At 34.0% G+C, this 22093-nt stretch overlaps 1 protein-coding gene across 16 annotated transcripts in view; it reads right to left on the reverse strand.

The window, feature by feature from the left end:
• PDLIM5 (PDZ and LIM domain 5) overlaps positions 1 to 22093 on the reverse strand; it is a 223796-nt gene that overhangs the window by 45019 nt on the left and 156684 nt on the right. For 10 of the 16 annotated variants that reach the window (XM_037020076.2, XM_037020074.2, XM_037020073.2 and 7 more), the window contains 3 exons: positions 20553 to 20690; positions 19681 to 19812; positions 12276 to 12463 (listed from right to left, as the gene is read on the reverse strand). In XM_037020076.2, the coding sequence (XP_036875971.2) occupies positions 12276 to 12463; positions 19681 to 19812; positions 20553 to 20690 (458 nt within the window). The remainder of the gene's footprint in view (positions 1 to 12275; positions 12464 to 19680; positions 19813 to 20552; positions 20691 to 22093) is intronic. The other 6 variants (XM_037020078.2, XM_037020077.2, XM_073237287.1 and 3 more) reach the window with 2 other exon arrangements.

Genomic DNA, 22093 nt, shown 5'->3' on the forward strand with positions numbered 1-22093 from the left:
GCACATTCTAGAGAGGTTTGTGCAAATTTTATTAAATGGAATCAAGGATTTTTTAATTCAGTGATTAAAAGCAAAACTGGAAAGATTAAACTATTATCATTTCTCTAAGCAGTAGAGAATGCTGGTATGTATGCCATTAAGAACTGGAACAGGTGCGCCCAAGGCTGAGTATCAAGTATTTCCGCAACTTTGGAAGGTTAGTTTCTTCCATTAGCAACCAGTCTTTCAACTCTAAGAACCCAGATTAAACTGGATCTAGAGGGTCTTAATTAAAGTGAGTGTGGGGACTTAGATTAGGTCCAGTTCTCTTTTTGTTGCATCACACATCATCAAAATGTGGGACACACAGACATGCCTTTTTCTCCTGCCCAACTGACTTTACACAGAAAACTTAAATTTGGTCAGAGTTATAAGCAAAAGTAATCTGGTTTGCAACTTGCAGATAAAGATATGAGATCTTAAAATAACTGGTTCTGACATCATCCAATTAAAATTTGACAAATGATTTACTTTTCACTTATACATAGGATTTTCTAAGTAATCTCAGTATCACCACTCCAATTTCTAATTTTATAATGGGGAGACAAGTCCATGCTTTAATTGAGGGTGGTCAATGTGCTTCATGTTAAAAAAAGAGAGAGTGAAAGAGGAGGGAGAGGAAGGGTGAAGGGGAGTAATAAAGAAAAAGAAACAAAAAGGAAAAAAACTCAGATAAAATACTTTAAAAAGCAAAAACAAATCTTTGGCATGATTAAGGACCTCAGGAACAGGATCACTGGTGAACGTGCACAGACTCTAGGCTAAGAATTTATTTAAAATATTAAGCTTGTAGAAGTTTGCTTGTATTTGGATGAGAAAACTGTAAGGACATAATAACATTAAAATTATTTATATTCACATTATATCTAGAGCTCTGACATATGAAACTCAAATGGATGTGGCTTTTACCATTTTCCCACCAATTTTCATCTTTTTATGTAAGTGAGAAAGCAGCCTATTCTCAGAAATAAAGGAGAAAGGTACTTCAGGTTTGAGTTGCTCAGATAAAAAGAACTGTTTTAATGTTAAGTAAAAACACTGAAGCAGAAAGGGAAAGAAATTTATACCTGGGACACTCCTTACATTTCTACTACTCATTCTCTAGGATAGCACTCTCAATTAGTCATTAGATCTCTGACATAAACAAAACTTTATCATCATTATCCAAAGTTACATTTGACTTTCACATCTTTTAAAAGCAGAAAACACTGCTCAGCTATTTTACGGAGGTAGCAGTATATCTAGCATAATGACTAGTGTTAACATATACTTGCATTTCTAGTTCTGCTAATTTCTAGCTGTGTGAACTTAAAAATGTCATCTTCCTGAGTCTTAGTTTTCCTCATCTGTAGAACAATAGCAATAACAGCTACCTCAATCTGTGAGAGGGCTAAATGAGGCAGTGTAAGTAAAGTGCTCACGTACAGTTCCTCGAATGTGTGAGAAATGCTTCATAAATGGCAATTATTATTACAGTCTGAAATAAGATCTTACACAGTTAAAAAAGTAAAGTATCCACTCAGTCAACAACTACTTACTACTGTTTCAGATGTAGGTACTTCTAGGTACTCTTCTGGTATGAAAGATAAAACCAAGAATAAGATACCTGCCCCAAAAGACTGTATCTTCTTTTACAGGTGATGTTTACAAGCAAATAGGCAGCAGAGTGCCTTAGCTATTAAGGGTGTTCACAACCCCCAATAAAGTTTGTATCTACTGTACAGAATTATCAAGCATAATTTTTCTTATCCTATGGTACAAATTTAGGGTTAGCAGTTTTTTTCTATAAATGGCCAGAGAGTAAATACTTTAGGTTTTGTAGGTCATATGGTTTATGTTGCAGCTACTCAACTCATCATTGCAGCATGAGAGGAGCCAGTCAACATGCAAAAAAATGAGTATGGCTGAACTCCAATATAACTTTATTCCCCGAAACAGGTGGTGGGCCAGATGTGACCAAGGGTCACAGTTTGTCAACCCCTATTTTAAACCATATCTTTTAATAAATAATAATTCTTTATGAAAGCATATATGAATAAGTCCAGATATCTTCCCTTATAAAAGGTTTAGTATTTTAATCTCAGGATGAAAGGAAAATGGGGAGAAAGAAGAGCTTTCACAACTGCACACTTGCATCAGCACTGGAAAGCTTCTGACATGGAAATAAATTCCAATAAGAGGATATTTAGAAGAAAAGAAAGAAGGCAGTTAACAGTAGTTACTTTTATTTTTTCCTAGCTGAGAGTCATGGCTTGAAACAAAAATCTACTTGTTCTGTAAAGAGACAGAGCATATTTAGATGTTTTACACCAGTTTTCACAATGGAAAAGCTACAGTCAGGCCTTTACGGCAAGTGGACTGTTTCAGTTTAATGATGTCAGAATGTAGGGGAGCAGATGGCAGTAAAACATTAGAAGAGATGCAGCATATGCACTGGTAGCAGTTTACTTATTCATATAAAAATTTTAAAATGGAACCAATAAATCTACCCATCTTAGCTAAGCAAATCTAGTTACCTCGATTTATTACTGCAATGTAAAGCCTACAATGAAATTTGGGATGGTTGTAGAAACAGTAATTTCCTTTCTCACCCCTATCTCCTTTGGACTTCAAATAAAAGATAGAATTTACATCCACTTTTAAATGAGATGCACATCATTCAGTCTTTGATCTAATCAGATCTCACAAATATATCTGAATTCTCCTTGGGAAAAAAGCAAATAATATAACAGATCTCTCCAAAGTTCTGTCCATAATGAGTAAGCAACTTTTACTTTATTGCTAACACGCAGCAAATGCTAGAGGCAGGGTATGATGGAGGGTCATGTTAACTAGACTCTTACCTAATTTTTTCAAATAGAGTTCAGATACAAAGATAATGTTGCTGGAAACAGATCTTAGCACTTGTGAGTCAACTAGTTTATCCTTCCTATACAAAGCAAGAATCCTTTCTACACAGTCCTAAGAGATTCAGTACTCTTTAAGTAAATTCACTGATGTTATCTTGTGATACAGGAAACTGTACTATGTAGTTAATTATAACTGGGTTCAAGTCACTGTAGGACTCGGGACAATTGTTTTTACTTCTCTCAGACTCTGTTGCCTAATTGGTAAAATGATACCCATTTAAAATTTTATTGACACCTATTGTACATTCTTAATAAAAAGATACTTTTTAAAAAACTGATATAGTCTTATATTAGTTTCAAATTTATAACACAGTGGCTCAACAGTTCTCTATTATTAAATCCTTACCATCCTCACCACCACTACTACAGCTACTATCTGTCAACATAGGAAGATGATACAGAATCATTAGCTGTATTTTCCATGCTGTCCTACTATCCCCGTGACCAACCTACATTATAATTGAGAATATAGGATACTTTTAAAAACAAAGCATTATAAAAACATAATTATTACAAGTAGTCAATGACGCCTGCCATTTTACTGTCAGATGAGGTTGTCTGCTTCCTTCAAGGCAACCCATTCTATCCCCGACCCCAAATACCCAAATGCAGATGGTGAGTACTCTCCAAGACAGGATACAACAGAAGCTAAAATTACTTAAATATTCATTTGGAAAGGTAAGTTTGTGTCTTTTTACCTTTTTATTTTGACCAAAAGAAATTTCCTATGTCCTTAATGACCTTCAAATGATCCCAACTTTTCTATTTACAGCTTACTTGTACCACGCTTCTTCAAAACATTATTTATAGTTTCTGAACAAATCTCATTATCAGTTATGAACCCTTCCCTTTACTACATTAATGCTGTTTTCATAGACAAAAGCAATTCACTAATAAAAAGCTTATACATATATTACCTGATATATATAAAGGGAATGATGCTGTGAGTAGAATATAGGGAAATTATTTGTTCAGTATGGAGTACCAGAGGTCAAGAATGTCTAATATTAAGTTATAAACTACTACTAGGATACTGAGTATGTCATCAGAACATCAACTAAATGTTTTTCCTTTCCTGAGTAAAATGCCTGCCTCCATGGACATATTTAACAAAAGTAAAAAAAAAATTTTTTGATCCAATAATTTCTTACCAACATCAGGGTATATAAAAATAAACAGGATGTGTGTGTACACAGAATTAAGGAAAGCATGAAAGTGGCATTATTTTAACAAGCTATAAGAAAACAGCAAAAGGAAAAATTTTAGCACAGCTAGAAAACACTACTGTGAAAGAAAATATAATAAAGCCTTTTAATTTCAATGGTTCTGTGAAATAAAGTTACTGTTTTTTATAGAAAACGTGGCTTAGAGTATCAGCCAATAGTGTGTAACTCAATTATTTTTTGAGTAAGGGATTATATTATTTATTACTGCTAATTGTAATATTAATATATTTAGGTATCATTACAAAGACTTTCAAAATCAGCATATTTTAAGAGTGAGAAAGAAGAAACTTATGATAAATGAAAAAATTATTAGCCTCTATATGGACTTAAGTGTTCTGAACTACATACAGTAACATGAGTATTTAATTTTTGACCAATGGGACTCTATAGAATTTTTCTTCTTTTGTCTTCAAAGAAGGCCCCTTTCCATATCAATGTTTATTTCAATGACAACAGAGTACAAGTGCTTCCTGCAAAGGCTAGCAATGCAGTGAGGATCATGCCAAAGCTACCAATCTACTATTTACAACTTCTGCAAAGAACTGAAAAGAGTAAACATTTAGAAAATGCTGATTTAGGGGAAATAAATACACTTGCCAGAGGAAATGCTGCAAAAATAGACTAGTTATGTTACAAACGGAAACTTTGACTTATTTCTCAAATAAAAGATGTGGTTCATTCAAGACTTATTTTTTGTAAGCAGATGCATTATATGAGAAAACTAAAGATATATTCAACCAATCATCTCTGCCATAGTCTGATTTACTCAGAACTAAGCATAGTTTGTCTAAGCCAAACACTATCTTCATCCATGTTTTACCAGAGGATACATAAATGCTCCACAGGAAATAAAGCTCCATGGAAGAACTTTCTTTTTTTTAATTCAAACTGATTGTTTCAACCTGATCATTTATTTTAATTTTATTTAACCTAATCCCAGTCAGGTTAACATGTAAGAACTTCCTATTTTCTTGCTTTTGGAATTCTCTCCATTCCCACTGCTATTGCCCAGGGTAATATTCATTATCATCAGCTCTATACTAGGTTATGTCAACGACCTCTTAAATACTAGTCTCCAGAACTCCAATTTTAATCTCTACACTGAGGTCATAATGATCTGTAAAATACACTAACATTATAAGCATCTTTTAATAATGCAAATCTGATTATATCACTTTCTAGCTTACAAATCTTTTAAAAGCTTCTTTTCTGCATCAATCCACACTCTTTTTCAAAGCTCTTTCTGACCAGGCTTCCATTAACCCACCCAACTTTCTTTCTGGCCACTGTAGAGTCCTGAACATAGTGAACTACTTGCTCTTCCTCCAGGAAGCCAAGTTCTCTGGGAGCTTTTACACATTTTCTTCCCTCTCCAACTTGGCTCCTTCCTAAAAATATTCAAGGGGCATTGACTGCATACGATTTTCCTTGAGGAACAAACATTATGCTTTATTCCTGCATAAAATACAATTCCACTATAACCAAATACATATTCTACCTCAAGATTGTTATCAGTGAAAATGTATTGGTCTCTTCCGGTTTCCATTGATCCAGACCTCTCCATGCCTTCTGCTCTGGATCTTACCATCTGATTTAATTCTGAACACTTTTTACTGATACCTGTTTATTTACCAGTGCTTTGCATCCAAGCTAATTTTTCCAGTGACAAAACAGATGACCTTCCTAATATTTCCTCTACACTCCACTGCTTGATTCTTTATATGCCATAAATTCCCATACTTTTTGAGAAAAAACATTCCTATCATAGGGCTTCAGATCTATTATTAATTTTTTAATTACTGGAAAGAAATAATATAATACTACTTATAGTACTGCTTATGTTCACAACTTTATAAAGTCTTTCTGGAGTTTAATGTTTCAAGGAGAGTGGAGTCCTCTTCTCCTTAAGCAATATGTGTAGTTTTTAATGGCAGCCTTTGGCAGGCCATGTGTCCACCTTTGTTCAGTGACTGTTGTAGGAAATTCAAATCTGGTAGGAGGAAAGAACAATATCTTGTGAATCCTTCAAATCATAAGAAAATGTGCAAAGTAAGACAAACTGACCAATCCACCCACTCACTATTCACTCATTGACATTTTTGAGGGCCTAGGAACTGTGCCAGGTATTGTTTAAGTGCAATAAAACAAAGATTAATAAAACTTGGCCCCTGTCCTTAAGGAAATCTAAAAACAGTAGCAAAAGGCACATATTTTAACAATTAAAATGAACATGATGAATGATATAATAAAATCATCAACAGGCTGCTATTTAGAGGCTCAAGAAAGGTTCACAACGGAGATGACATCTATTCTTAAAGGGTGAAGAAATATTTTGCAGGGGTAAAAGAGTGGAAAAGCATTTCAGATAAAAGGAGCAGTCTGTACAAAGCACAGAAGTATTATGCCCAAAGAACAGTATGAACTCCCAAACTTTAGTGTGACTTGACTACTGGGAACATGAGGAAAGGTATTACAAAATTAAGCTGGAGAAGTAGTTAGCACAAGGTTGTAATGGACTGTAAGCCCTGTCAAAAAGCCAAACATTTAATGGAGGGGTAGCAGAGAGCCCAAACACTTTCACACAGGGAAGTCACATGAGGAGACCTGTTTTGTTGGATGGTAACAATGTAAGTTATTAATTCTATCACTAAAAGGAATAAAGACATTGAAGGCTCAAAATGCTCCATTTAGGAAACATCTCCACCTCCTGAAATTCATACCCCATGAGGCAGACATTCCTATTCTCCAGGGCCACCACCAGTCAGCAAACTGGGTTTAATGAACAAGAGGCCTGATCTAGCAAATCACTGCTTAAATTCTAATGAATTAGTCATTCTCTACTTGTATACAATTCAACTAAAGTTGGAAAACTGCTGTACTTCCAGCATACAATGGTTCATTAACTTCAAGACAGAATTTGTGAAAAAATCTGACTATACTTGGTAAAATAGTAATACTTTATACATAAACTTTTTTCAAATGAACTAAATTTACCTAATCTGGTATCTAATTACATAGCAAATTAGGTCACCTACATAAGCACAAGAATGTATTTATAATGTACACCATTAAATACACAAAGGTTTTGAAAGTATCTAATCACTTACTGATTATATACTACAGAAGGTTTCAAGCATGAAAAAATCTATTAGATGTAAAAATACAGTGAATTAAAATATAAACTTAAAAAAGTACAAATTCCCAATTCTGAAAAATAAGAACTCACCTTTTATGTACTTTTATAGATCAAGTCAATGTTTCTCAAGTGACTACTGCATCCGAATCATGGAAGTATTACGAAAGACACTGGACAAGTAGGAAACAATATTGCTAGCTTACATACAACTCAAGCTTGGATTCTTACTTCTTTTGTACCTTAACACTTTCATGCAGACTATGAACTTTTGAACATTTTGCATTCCAAAATATTTAGTTCTTTGTCAGTCACTGGCAAGCTTGTGTATGTGTGGTGGTGTAGGTTAAACTACATGCCTGAGGAAAAGAAGATGATCTAATCTAAACTACAATGCTGTTACATACACACCTGGTTCCTATTTGTCAACTGGTATAACATTATTATGTTCTGGAAAAACTTCTGAGCCTAACATTTAAAATCAATTTCAGTGAAGGTAATAAAAACCTGTTACAGGTTCTGAATATACTAGTAGTCTTAAATTTAAATTAGCCCTTTCAATGAAGTCCTTTTTTTTTTTTGAGGGCTATCATTTCAAAACTATATTAGTCACCATCCAATAGGCATAAAGTATGACTAAAATGCTTATTTAATTACATGACCTTCAAACTTTTTCTTAACTATAAAACACAGTAAGAAATACACTTTACTTACTGACACAAAATAAATGTATATTTGTGTATATATATTCACATATAGGTATGTGTGTGTATATATATATATATGTATATATGTGTGTGTGTATATATATATATATATATATATATAAAATGTAAAATAAGTTACCATATTTTCATAACATGATACCTATCCTCAATAAGTTAAAGTTACTTAATATATTAAAATATCCTTCAATTTTCTATTCTCTATTTTGGGCAGAAATACTGGCTATAATCCATTAAGTGGATTGCAGGATCAACTGAGTTACAGACTGCTTAATGATTTTGATCCCGTCCTTTCCACCCAACTGTAGGAATCATTTTAAAATGGCATCACTGGTAATAGTTACTCTTTGTTGGTGGAAGGTAAAGGGGAATAAGAAGTCTCTTTTCCTCCTTTTTCGTCCATACTAGAGCACTGCTGTGAGTTATCAAGAGAAAGAAGCCGTAAGTTCTCCCTGCGAGAGAAGCAACACCACCTGCCTTCACGCTTTGTCTAGTCCACACCAGCCAAGCAACCTGCCTTTCTGGCTTTTGCGTCCCTTTGGCTGGTGGTGCACCTTTCCCAGGGGACTTAGGAAAAGCCTAAAAACCTACTCAGCAACCACCTTGTAAGTCAAAAGAAGTTTTTCATTTGTATTAGGAAGATCTTGAAAACTATCAAGATTAAGTGGATTCCAAGGTGCTTTTGTTTTGTTTTTAAATATGGAATACTGTTAAGCAAGGTAGAATAAAAGAATATGAGTGACCACAAATTTTCTATTTATTCTTTGATTTTATAAAATAGTATAAAATAACTTTTACATAATTATAGCTCATTAAATGCCATGTAACACAGCAAGATAAACAGCAGGCATTCCACAAATATTTTCTGATTTAAGCTAAGCATCATGATGCAGTTCAACTATGATTTTTCAATGGCAAAACATATCTTATTTATATTAATCTTTTATGTTATATAATATACAATGCTTTATACTGTTATAATTTTGCTCAGATTAAATTCACATTTTCTTTGAAAAATATATTAAATAATAACCATCTGAATCATGATTATAGTTGCATCATTTGCTTTACTGTAACAAATTAGGCTCAGAGAAGAAAGGATTGTGTCACCCTCTTGTGGTGGTTTTGTTGTAGTGTATTCTCCAGAAGTTCCGCACCAATGAGAACTTACTCTTTTCCCTTCAAGAGGCAGAATAGTATTTTGACCATAGTTCCTGAATTTCCAAAAGCAGTACATATACTTTGTGTCCTCCCTTCAGTTACCACCTCAGAAATTTAGTCTTTAGTCTTTTCCCCATCCTGTTAGGAAACATTCTGTTCTCTTCCACTTACCATACCATAAATCTTAGCTATTTTCTATATTCTAATGCACATACAAAATAACCACAGCAAATCTCTATCACCATAAGTAAGCTTGAAATAATTGGACATAATTAAAAATGTATGGGGCTGAATTGCCCACATTTTTTTCTTGAGAAAATAGGTCTTGCTAAGTTGTTAGTCAAGAAATTTCAGAGGCTTATGATATTAGTCTAAATATTTCAAGTTTTCAAAAGTAATAGTGTCTTCTTTAAAACAGTCTAGATCACATGTAATGGCCTATTCTCTTTCCCCCCCAACACAAAACTTCGAACTTCTTTGCAAAATTAGTAACATACAGTGGTGTTTCAAAACCATACAAAATGACACTATGAATAAATTTTAACTATATACATAATTAGTATTTTTCTAAAGATAATTTATTTACAATAAATGAAGTTCAATTTGGTATTTAACATACTTAAACACTTCAGGAAATACAAAACAAAGAAGAGTTTCTAATTAACTAAGATCTGCTCTTACAACTATAAAAAAATTCTTAAGTAATAATAATAAATGATCAATGCTTAAAGCTACTCTATTTTTTTTTTGAGAGGGCATCTCTCATATTTATTAATCAAATGGTTGTTAACAACAATAAAATTCTGTATAGGGGAGTCAATGCTCAATGCACAATCATTAATCCATCTCAAGCCTAATTCTTGTCAGTCTCCAATCTTCTGAAGCATAACAAACAAGTTCTTACATGGTGAACAAATTCTTACATAGTGAATAATTCTTACATGGTGAACAGTACAAGGACAGTCATCACAGACTTTCGGTTTTGATCACGCATTATGAACTATAAACAATCAGGTCAAATATGAATATTTGTTTGATTTTTATACTTGATTTATATGTGAATCCCACATTTCTCCCTTTATTATTATTATTATTATTATTTTTATTTTTAATAAAATGCTGAAGTGGTAGGTAGATGCAAGATAAAGGTAGAAAACATAGTTTAGTGTTGTAAGAGAGCAATTGTAGATGATTAGGTGTGTGCCTGTAGACTATGTGCTAATCCAAGCTAGACAAGGGCATTAAAACATCCACGGATGCAGAAGATTTCTCTCAAAATAAAGCTACCCTATTTTAAAAAGCAATCCCATATGTATTCAATCAATACTCATCCCAAAACTGATAAGGACAATTATAGAGAGGACTAGGTAAAAAAAGCACATTCTGTGGCAGAGGGATCAGAACTTTCAAAAGCAAGGTCACATGGCATGTCTTAGTAACTGAAGATGTTTTAGTAAGACCACAGAACTGATTATAAATTTGATTATGAGACTGAAGAGTAGGTAGGAACCAGAGTGAAAAGGTCTTAAATGATAAGTTAAGGAATAGTGAGACACAGTAAAGCATATGCAGCAGGAGAGTGACATGACAAGTCAGAGTTTTAGGAAGACACTTGCTGCAGTACAGAGGACAGGTTGACAGGTTGAGAAGGGGACAGGGAAATTAGTTAGAAGTTGTTTTCAGGGACATGGGCCTGAACCAAGGTAATGGTTCTGACCACAGAGAGGTAAAAGGAAACTTGAGACATACTAAGAAGTGAAATCATTAGATCTTAGTTATTATGAGAATATGGGGGGAGAGGCAGACTGTCTCAAGTTTTATTTCAAGCTTTGGTGACTGGATAGCTATATGTGGGGAGGTTGGGGTTCCTAGGGCCAGGATCCTCACTGAACTTAAACCACTTGATGATGTGACTGGCCTGTTGCTAGGCTACCGCTTATATAGAGAGCTGCGCCCAGTGCTCCGCACGGAGGCAGAGATGCTAGTGCTCGACCTACCACCGGGAGAACAAGCCGGGTAATAAACCCTTTCACCCCAAGAATGTTCTACTGCCATTTCTTTGGTCACACTGATTACAAAGCAAACTTGCCCGGGGCTGAAACCCATTGGCAAGACACTATACTATTCCCAAAGATAGGCACTGATATTTTTGGACATGCTGTGTTTAAGATGCCACCTGGAAACAGCAAGTAGGTCAACACGTTTGAGGATACAGAGTTTAGGAGAGAGAGGACTGTAAATTATCAGTGGCTAGATAGTACAAGTAATCTGGATGACAGATTATCCAGGGAGAGTATAAAGAGTGAGAAGAGATGAAGGATGGGACTGACAACATGTATGTGGTTGTGTGTGCGCGCACATGTGTGTATACATATATACATACATATATATAGTCCCATCTTCCTTTCAAGAGAGGTACTTTAGTCCTATAATCAGAACTTTTGTTCATGCTGGGAAAACAAGTATTATTTAGTCTGCCTTCATTTTGCAGACTAGAAAACTAAGGATCAAAGAAGTTAAATATCTTTATTTAAAGCTCTTTATCCACAGGAGTGAGTGAAAACTCAAGTTTCCAGACTGAGCCCAAGCTGTTCCATCCTTCCATTCAAATGTTCTCTTTCTGGTCTTACATCCTTCTGCTTCTGCCTTGTAAATCTTCAGAGGATAAGAGGTCAAAAATTCTTTCTTCATAATTGATGGTAATAAATGTTTCTGTTGTTATTTTGTATGTATCATCAAAACTAAATTGTATTCTCAAGGCTAACCTTCTAACAATGTGGTTTGTTAATAAGACATCAAATTTACAACTGAACACATGCTTCCTGAGTACTCTAGGAAACAGGGAAATACCCATTCTATAATTCTATAATTATGAATAGCAAGTGACAACTGTGCCGAATATACAGAGAGAGTGTTATGAGACACTTCAGAGAGACAAACAGCTATAGCTATTCTTTGCTGTCCTTTTACAATCTTAGATGGTGTAGCATGGGTTTCACCAGTGATTTCTACCATATAACCCAGAACACATTTTCATAATTACAATTAAGAAAAGCAATAGGAAGAGATTTCTTTTGCCTACCTGCTTGGTCTGGCTGTTGCCAGCTTGGTGACTTAATAATGCTCATGGATCCTTGTGGCTTGAAGGCTGCAGCAGTTGTGAGACTGGCCACCCCTGGCCTGGCCGAAGCTGGGCTTTCCTGCCTCTCAGGCATGCTCCGCACTGAAGCTACTGATGGAGTCAATTGCTGAGAAGGATCCTGGGTGTTGCTGGAAAGAAAATAAGGAAACATTTATGGTGAAGTATAGCCATCTACCTTAGCAATGATCCTTCAATCTATAAAATCTCTAAGAAAAGCAAAATACTGACATTCAAAAAAAGAAAAACTCTAAAGCCATGACAGACTGCCTCTCATTAAAACAAAGATCCAAAATATATAAAGAACGTACACAACTTAATGTAAAAAGAATAATAATCCAATTAAAAAATGGGCAGAGGGCTTGAATAGACATTTTTCCAAAAAACGCATACATATGGTCAACAGGCACATGAAATAATGATGATCATCAGGAAAATGCAAATCAAAACCACAAGGAGGTATCACCTCACACTTGTTAGATCGGTTATTATCAAAAAGACAAAAAATAAGATTCGTTGACAAGGATATGAGAAAAGAGAGCCCTCTCCTACACTGTTGGTGGGAATATAAACTGGTGTAACCAATTACAGTACGAGGTTCTCAAAAAGTTATGAATAGAACTAACATATGATACAGCAATCTCACTTCCGGGTATTTATCCAAAGAAAACAAAAAACACAATTAAAGGAGATATATGCAACCCTATGTTCATTGCAGCATTATTTACAAGAGACAAAATAAGAATGAAATCTAAGGGTCCATCAACAGATGAATGGATGAAGAAGATGTGGTACATATACACAATGGAATATTACTCAACCATAAAAAAGGACAGAATCTTATGAGAGAAAACATAGATGGACCTACAGGGCATTATGCTAAGTGAAGTAAGTCAGAGAAAGACAGATACTGTATGATTTCTTTTTCATGTGGAATCTAAAAACAAAAGAAATGAACAAATAAAACAAAACAAAGCAGAAACAGACAAATACTGGAACAAACTATTGGTTACAAGACTGGGTTGGGGTTGAGGGGAAAGTGAAACAGGTGAAGGTGATTAAGAGGTATAAACTTTTAGTTTTATAAAATAAATCACAGTGGTAAAACACACAGCATAGGGAATACAGTCAATAATATTGTAATAACATGCTAAGAAGACAGTAATTAGACTTACGGGAATCATTTCATAATACATAAAAACATTAAATCACTATGATGTACATCTGGAACAAACAGCATATTGTATGTCAGTTATACTTCAATTATAAAAACAGAAAAAAAGGAAAGAAAAGGAGAAGAAAGGAGTCCAACTGCATTTGTCTAATTGGAAATTCTCTTGAAAAGATCTACCATGAGAAATTAGGCTACTAATTATATAGCCAATCCATTTATGTAATGAGTTAATTTCCTCTTCCTAATTCTATCTCAACATTTCAGAACAGTTAATATTAAAACAACTAATTATTGGAGAATACCTGATAATCTCTATGAAATGGCACAAATCTTTCCCTTTCCACCCCACCCCACATTCTCCAGGCATTTTATGAACCAAGATTCTCTGACGTCTCACCAGTCACTCTTTTCACTCACATACTCATTCATTCATTCAATAAATATTCAAACACCTACTGTATGCCAGACATTGTGCTGTGCACTGACCACACAGTGGTAAACAAGAGACAACACCTCCAGTCTAACAGAACATCCAGTGTTCTATGGTCATAATACAGGAAAATAGGCAAGACTGCCATTGTCCTCTCTCAATCAGTTATTTGCTTAATGGGCCTTAACTGCGCTGGCTCCAGTTTAATTTAGAACACATGGTTTTTAGTAGCCAGTCACTTGTTATTTATAATTATATACTATCATTTCAAAAAAAAATTTTAAGTAGCTCAACTTATAAAAAACATGTATTTTTTAATGAGATTTACTATAGCAGTAATGATACAGTAGCAGGGATGATATAATATTACAGCAATTTCTCTTAATAAAAATAATAATATATCCTGATAACTTTTCAGTAGAAATTGAGGAACTGGTTGTTTAAGTAATTCTATGCACAAAAACTCAATTCCTTCAATAAGTTAAATCAAAAGCTGAAGGAACAGATTGATAGAGATGCTATATTAATGACTTTAGTAAAATAAATACCCTAAATGGTACTATTTGAGATTATTACAACAAAATTTCAAATTCCATCATTTTCATTACATTGTCAAATGAAAAAGAATTTTACCTGATTTTTCCCATGTTTTTTGAATCTTGAATAAGACCTAAAAGAGTAGTAGGCTTGAGACTGCCTATCCTTAGGAAGGCCTGCTTGCAAAGCTGGCCTCTGACTGATATTTGGGAATTTGGCTGGTAACAGCCCTGTGCAGGCATATAAGACTTTCTAAAACATAAGTGGCTCCCTGTGCCTTAACTATGTAAACAATGGGGTTTATGCTAAACACCTGCTTTTGTTCTGATAATCTGAGGTCTGGTATGAACTAGGCACAGCATGCCACATGAGGAGCCCCAGTAAAAACGCTGCTTAGGTGTAGTTTCTGATGAGCTTTTCTGGTGGACAACACTTTGCACGTTGTAGGAATCAAGCACATCCTGGGACTTGGATGTGACTTCACTGGGAAGAGGACTTTTGGAAACTGGAGTTTTCTTCTTGACGTGATCCCATGCATGTTTTTCCTTTGTTGAATATGCTTTGTATTCTTTCACTGCCATAAATCTTAGTTGTGAGTGTTAACTACATACCTCAGTTCTTTAAGCTCTCTAATGAATCGTCAAACTTGGAGGTGATCTTGAGGCACCTCTCTGACACTGAACAGTTTTGAAAAATTACACTACAGCTCTCTTAACCTTCTTGGCTTATTGTTCCCTATTACTGTTTTCCCAGATTCAAGTGCAACAGAGCCATCACCTTTTATCTTTAATGAGTTTAATGAAAAACTAAAACCTGTTTAATGTGAAAAATGTGGACACTTGAATAATTTTTTTCATAAATAAAAAGTGAAAGATTGGCAATGCTGAACTTAGTTATTAAGATGACCCAGTAAGTAATATTAATGGAAACAGAGTTTAAGCATTCTACTGTAGTGGTTTATAAGCACATTTTAAAAGCTTTGGGATGGACAAATTATTTTACTTCTCTAAACCCCAGTTACCTAAACTTTAAACACGGATAATACTTTGATCATAAGAGTTTCATGAGGCTTAAATAAGATAATTATGTACTAAATACTTAGCAGACTCTAAGGCACAAAATATTAACATCTGAAAAGGATAATTATTTTCAGTACTTTTAGAGATTACAAATAAATGATTTGTAATCATCTATTTGTCATTTTAATTCTAGTTAAGTGATGCAGAAAAAATGATGATCCATATAGCCTCAGTTCTGAGAAGAAAATTTATGACCAAGAAATAGTATGTTACAATGAAACAAAAATATAATCTGGAAATATTAACAAAACCCAAGTCATCATTTAATGTTTAATAATCTGAAGGAATTAAACTATAATTCCAGGAAGAGTGCCAGACAAAATTACTTAGAAGAAAGCGACCAGGATGACAGGCCTACTAGAGTTTGGCTGAGGGAACTGGCATTATTAGCTGAGGGTATGAAAAACACCCAGGACACACATTAAGAGCAAACTTCAAATTACGTGACTTTTGGATTATGACTACATTCTGTTTGCCTAAATTGTTAAGTCAAATCTATGGTGAGATAGATTTGGTTCAATAAAAAGAAGTACTTCTTGATATGAAAAATTGTCCGAAAGGAAAAAAAGTGTTTCCTAACAATGCCTTTTGTGAGAGATCTGTCTCTAGGAGATATTTAAGAAGAGGATGGAGATGTTGTAGGGTGAAGGCAAAGTTACACTTCAGGATGACATTTGGAGACTTCTAAAGATAAAGCTACAATCTACCTGTCCAATCCTATCTCCTACCACATTGCTATCCAAACTATATTCTGACCCTGCCTTTCTGTTCAAAGTCTCCATTTTTCCCAGGTTCCACACAAAATGTACCTCCCCCAACTATACCTCTGCACCCATCCAAATTCTATCCATAATTAATAGTGATAGCAGTAACAGTAATATCCATCATGTACTGTGTACTACACTACACAATTAACATGTTATTTAATCACTCAATTTTCTAGAAGTAAAGACATTCCTTTCTTTCAAATCATGGCACATATGAACTGCATGGCATACAGTTACATTTCATTTAGTAAGAGCCAGGTTTTATTTTTTTTAATTAATAGTAACTTCTTTATGTATTTTGTCTCCTCCACTACATTATAAACTACCTGAGTCTGGGGTCTTTACTGTGACCTTGGGTATGTTACTTAAATTTCATGTTTCCTTATCTATAATATGTGGTAAAAATATCTAATGATAAGTGCATTTATTAAATAAATACCCCTCATTTCTACTAGGAATTCTGCTTCCAAATGTAGTTTGTGGATAGTTTTGGTACCTGACACAATCTTGCTTCCTCAATTTTGGGACCTGACACAATCCTGCTTCCTCATTTTTACTAGCCTGCTAAATAAACAAGCACTGAAATGAAATCTTAAGTTAATAGGACTTCCATCTCAAGAATACCAAACTTCTTGTTTTATATTTTAAAAACTGAAAATGGAGAAACATAATACTAACAGAGCAAGGGTTTCTTTTCAGAACTGAGCTAAAGAGGAAAAAAGAAAAAGTTAACTTTCAGATTCAGCAACCTGATTTATCTTCAGTTTACATTCCTTTCCCACATTTGTTTATTATAACAAATAAATTTCAGCTGCAGATTGGGAACAGTCATAAATTTTAAGTCTATTTTCAAGGGAAAACTGTTCAAAGAATACTCTTGAGGTAACCTTTATTCTAATTAGATGTTCAAATTTTTTGAAAAGCCAGGTATACATTGCAGGTTTAATTATCAGTGTTTAAACAGTTTTTAGCTAAAGTCTTATAAAAAAATTGATACACTAACACACAGACTCTAACGTGGTAGGAAAGGAGTATTTCTGGAAAGGTCACAACTATAAGCAAATTTTTCTTTTAACAGAATTCTTCTGTCAGAACTCTACACAAGGACCTAGACATACAGAGGAGCCATGAGTCACCTTCCTTCCAGAATCCTTTGTTTGTAAGAAGACTTTTTCTGTTTTCCTAAGCAAAATTCTTTAGATCTTTTTTTTTGGTATCATTAATATACAATTACATGAGCAACATTATGGTTACTAGACTCTGCCCATTATCAAGTCCCCACCACACACCCCATTATCTCTTTAGACCTTTTGTACCAAAATTTGAAATGCTGAATATACTATAATGAAATGAACAAGTCTGACATTATACTATATCATAATTTTAAAGATTACTGTCATATGAAAGCAAAAATCAGATATAAAATATCTCTGGCATTATCCCAACTGCTCATCTCACTACATTAGCAAAGTCTTCTCAGGAAATCCTGCATTCCTGTTTTCCAGAATGCCAATTAGCTTACCTTGTCAAGAAGCATTTCCCTTTCCCAAACAGCAAACATATTTAGTGTGTCTACTGCTGTTAATCTAAAGTCCTGCTAAAGACTACCAACCCGTGCTCTAGAGGTGAGCCCACAGATAGCTTCAGTCAGTCCATAACTGCAGGAACACTTTTTTTTTTTAAGTAGGCAGTTTATTTCAACAAGATGCTTGACTTGAAGGGAAAACTACCTAGGACTCATTTCTTTTGGAGTAATTTATCCCTATTTAAAGAGAGATTGCCTTACATGTAATAATAGCTATGTACAAAAAGTTAAAAAGTTGTTCTTGGTTTTATAATGATAAATAAAAAAAATAAAAAATCTTCAATTGAACAAGGTATACAAGGATTTTTATGTTTTTTTTGTCATCATTGCTGTTAAGCAGTGAGAGCAAAATAACTTACTGGAATGTAAAGATAAGAGTTAAATGAGCATGCCGCTAAAGGAGAAAGGAGGTATTTTTACAAGACCAGTATTTTCCCGCATCCCATCTCCATTTGATGGTAATCAAAACATACCATTGGCCATTTAGTTTTAAAAAAATGCAATAGGTGCTTTTCTGGAGAAAAGATCTACAGCATTCCATTAGGTTCTCAAAGAGATCTTTTATTCTAAGCATGGTCAGTAACCTGTCTCTGTACAGACTTAGCCTTGACAGTGAAAGATATCCACTCATTTAACACTCAAAATTCCACAAATATAAATAGTTGCAGTTTTTATCTTAGAGCAAAATTTACAATGATCTCTCTCTTCCTGTTTAAATATTGCCCTTAAAAGTTACCTAGAATTATAATTAAGTAAAGTTGACCCTTGAAAAATAAGGGTTTGAACTTTGCAGGTCCACTTACACACAGTTTCTTAAAAGAAATACTGGACAGTACTGTAAATGTATTTTTCTTATTATTTTCTTAATATTTTCTTTTCTCTTGCTTATTTTATTTAAGAATACAATCTATAAATAGTATAACATATAAAACATGTACTAATTGACTATTTATGTTACTGGTAAGGCTTCTAAGAAGTCAAAAGTAGGGTGTTAAGTTTTGGAGAAGTCAAGTTATATGCCAATTTTCAATTGTGCAGGGGGTCAGCTCCCCTAACTCCCAAGCTGTATAGTGGGTAGGATATAAGCACTTGATCAATAGACAGCTTATATCAAATCAGGCTTTTACTAATTATAGTGATAGCTGTACATTCTGCCATTAATTTTGTTGTCAGTAATGATTTTAAATTTCCTTAAGATTGTAACATTTGTATACACTTGGGATGTTTTTATTTTTTACATAATGCCTAATAACTATTGGCATAATTGTTAAGTTTAGGGAAAAAATTAATTTGTATGTTTCAGTGTTTTCCAGATATGGTGAAAATTAAGCTATTTGCCCAAGTAAAACATTCATATTTAAAATCTGTAAGATAGTAGACAATCAAAAACCAAATCTTTTATACTTTTTCATTTTTTCAAAAGGTATAAAGGTGTGTTTTACTAAACATTTGACTTTTCTAGTACAGTTACATCCATGCAATAAAAGTCAGAGTTCTACTATAATTTAAATACTTGCACAACTACTCATAATTTCCTAACAAATATCAAGTGTCACAAGATGAAGTAAAATATGTCCCAAGAGTTAAAAGGCAAGTTAATAATCATACAAAATAACATGCTTGTGCATTAGCGTTATGCTGAAATTACAGTTAATTTGAAACGACACAAATCAGCTTTGGCTTTCTCATCTGGCCTGTTAATGTGGTGGTTAAGTGTTACAGAAAGCAGTATCTTTTACAGCAAACCACCACTGATGATATCTGCTCCCACAGTACCTTGTGTTCCTAACACGGATAGAGCCAGTCGATTTCCTCGAGGACTGGAGATATGAAAAAGCTAAAGGCTTGGAAACAGGGCTGATGCAAAGTGCATCCAGGAGCAAGGGATACTGTTCAGGACTGGAGAGCCTGGTGAGCATTTAGAAAGAGTTTTAAGTCGAAAAATCACACTACCAAGAGCAGAAAGTAGTTTTCATAGTCTATGATTTGAAACATTTCCAGAAAGGAATACAGAGAGAAGTCAGACAGACAGGGAGAACAAAGCAATATAAAAAGGATGAAAAGAAGTGCTAAGGGTCTATTATACTATTTTACTCACTAATATAGATTTGATTACATTTTGACCCAAATTGATAAAGGCAATCATTTAGAAAGCCTTTAAAAACTACTAGAAATTATGTAGTAAAAACAAAACTACCCCACAAAAATAAGTTTTTCTTCTTTTTTTAGGAAGAAGGGTTATTATAGAGAACAGTGAACCATTAGCTCACCCTCAAATATAATCAGTGTGTGGGATATAATAAAACTACTTGAAATTTAAAATACCTACTCTATTCCAGATATAAAAACTAAAAATTACAAAAGCCCCAAACTCAGTAGACACAACATGCAATAATCCACGCAATTGAGAAGTATCACAGATAAATGATAGTAATGGAAAGAGATAAAAGGGTGATTAAAAGAAAAGTTCAGTAACAAACAGTGTAGGATAAAGCCACAACCTGGATAAAATGTCCACAGTACAATTCAATCTCATAATAGAACTGTGACTGTTTCAAATGGGGACATTCCCCCTGAGTTGAGGTGACTTGTAAGCCCGTGAAAAGTGTTTAGATCACGTCAGAGACACATTGTTCATGCAGTTCTACCTGGTTTTTGCAGCTATGACAGCAGACACAGTAGCAGCTGCACTGCTCAAAACTGCAGCAGTGTATCTAGCAGGAGAGGAGAAGGTAGAAAAGTTTCGAGAACCTTCCAAAGAACTTGTCACATTTCTTGTGGAGCTGCTTAAATTGACAGAGGAGAGGAACAAAAGGTAAAGTGAGAAGAGGCAGCATAATAAAGGTAAGAGAGCAACCATCCTATATTAATACTTAGACATAAAGATGTGACATGTCAAGTATAATAGGTGTTCAGGTTCTTATTTTACTGCTGCTATGGTTTTCCTTAGAAATTAAAATTTGATGTGTAATCCTCTGCAAAACTGATCTTTAAAATACAAACACTTTTGAATGTATTTAAGTTCACTGTCTCTAAGTCTATTGAAAGTTAAATAAATATCCTATAGTAACACTCATTTGAATTGATTTAACAACTAAGTAGGCAAATAAATTTAAACATGAAGTTTGAATTTCTAGAAGCAGAGAAAGAAGTAAGGTTATATCAGTATTCACATAAATCTCTACATGAAGTTTTACCTCAGAGATGATATATACCCAGAGCTTGACATTTTAATGATATTTGTGTTTTCAGGAGAAGCAGGTACAACCAACCCAGCTGCCTATTCAGAAGCAGCAATACATATTAATATGAACAAGAAATAACTGTTAAAATACTGAGAGTAATGCTATTTGGGGAGGGCAAACACCTTTGTAAAATAAACAGCAGAAATAGTGAACATAACTAAAATACCACCTTCTCTGCTGATGTTCTCTATTTCTGTTTTTAGTTAGCTCTGAAGATTCACAAAATGCTGGTATGAAATTTTATCTTCAGAATTTTGATTACTTAAAACAATAATTATTTTCCTTTGGTCTTTAAGAAAAGAGCAAATTCCTGAACAAGAATTAACATTCTACCTTAGCTATATTTTCAAATTGGTTACCAAACTGAAATTGAGATATTCTTTTAATAAGTGAAAAGAAAGTCTAAAATGCATAATATGAAATTTGTAGTCTTGCTTCCTTATTTATGCATGCAAGTTATTCATGAACATTCTTGCTATTTTCAAAAATTTGTGACAGTGGCCACCTCCAATACAAATAATTCTGTGCCAGGTTAATAAGAGCTCACATGTCTAAAACTGTGAAGGCTGACATCAGTCTCCCTGTCAGAAGAATTTGATAATCCACTATTTGATAACTGATAGCTCAATTCTCTGAAACTTTAGAAACCAATAGAAGGCAGATAAAGAAATAGTGGCAAGCCACTTAAGAAAAAATTATTTAGAATTATTTAAGTACAGTTTTTTTGCAAGTATATAATTTAATTGAACTTTATGGCTACACTTTTAACAACTGCTATGAATGAGTACAAAAGGAAAAAGAATGGGGGCTGGAAAGAAGAAAGAAAGATGCTATGAGTGGTAGAGCAGGGTAATACGAGAGTCATGCAAAGTGGAAGACTAAATTACCAAGTGATCCAACTTTGAGTTTCTCAATTACTTTGCATCTTTGAGGCAGTGGCTACT

This window comes from Manis javanica, chromosome 5 (assembly GCF_040802235.1).
Source record: "Manis javanica isolate MJ-LG chromosome 5, MJ_LKY, whole genome shotgun sequence".
Taxonomy (NCBI): domain Eukaryota; kingdom Metazoa; phylum Chordata; class Mammalia; order Pholidota; family Manidae; genus Manis; species Manis javanica.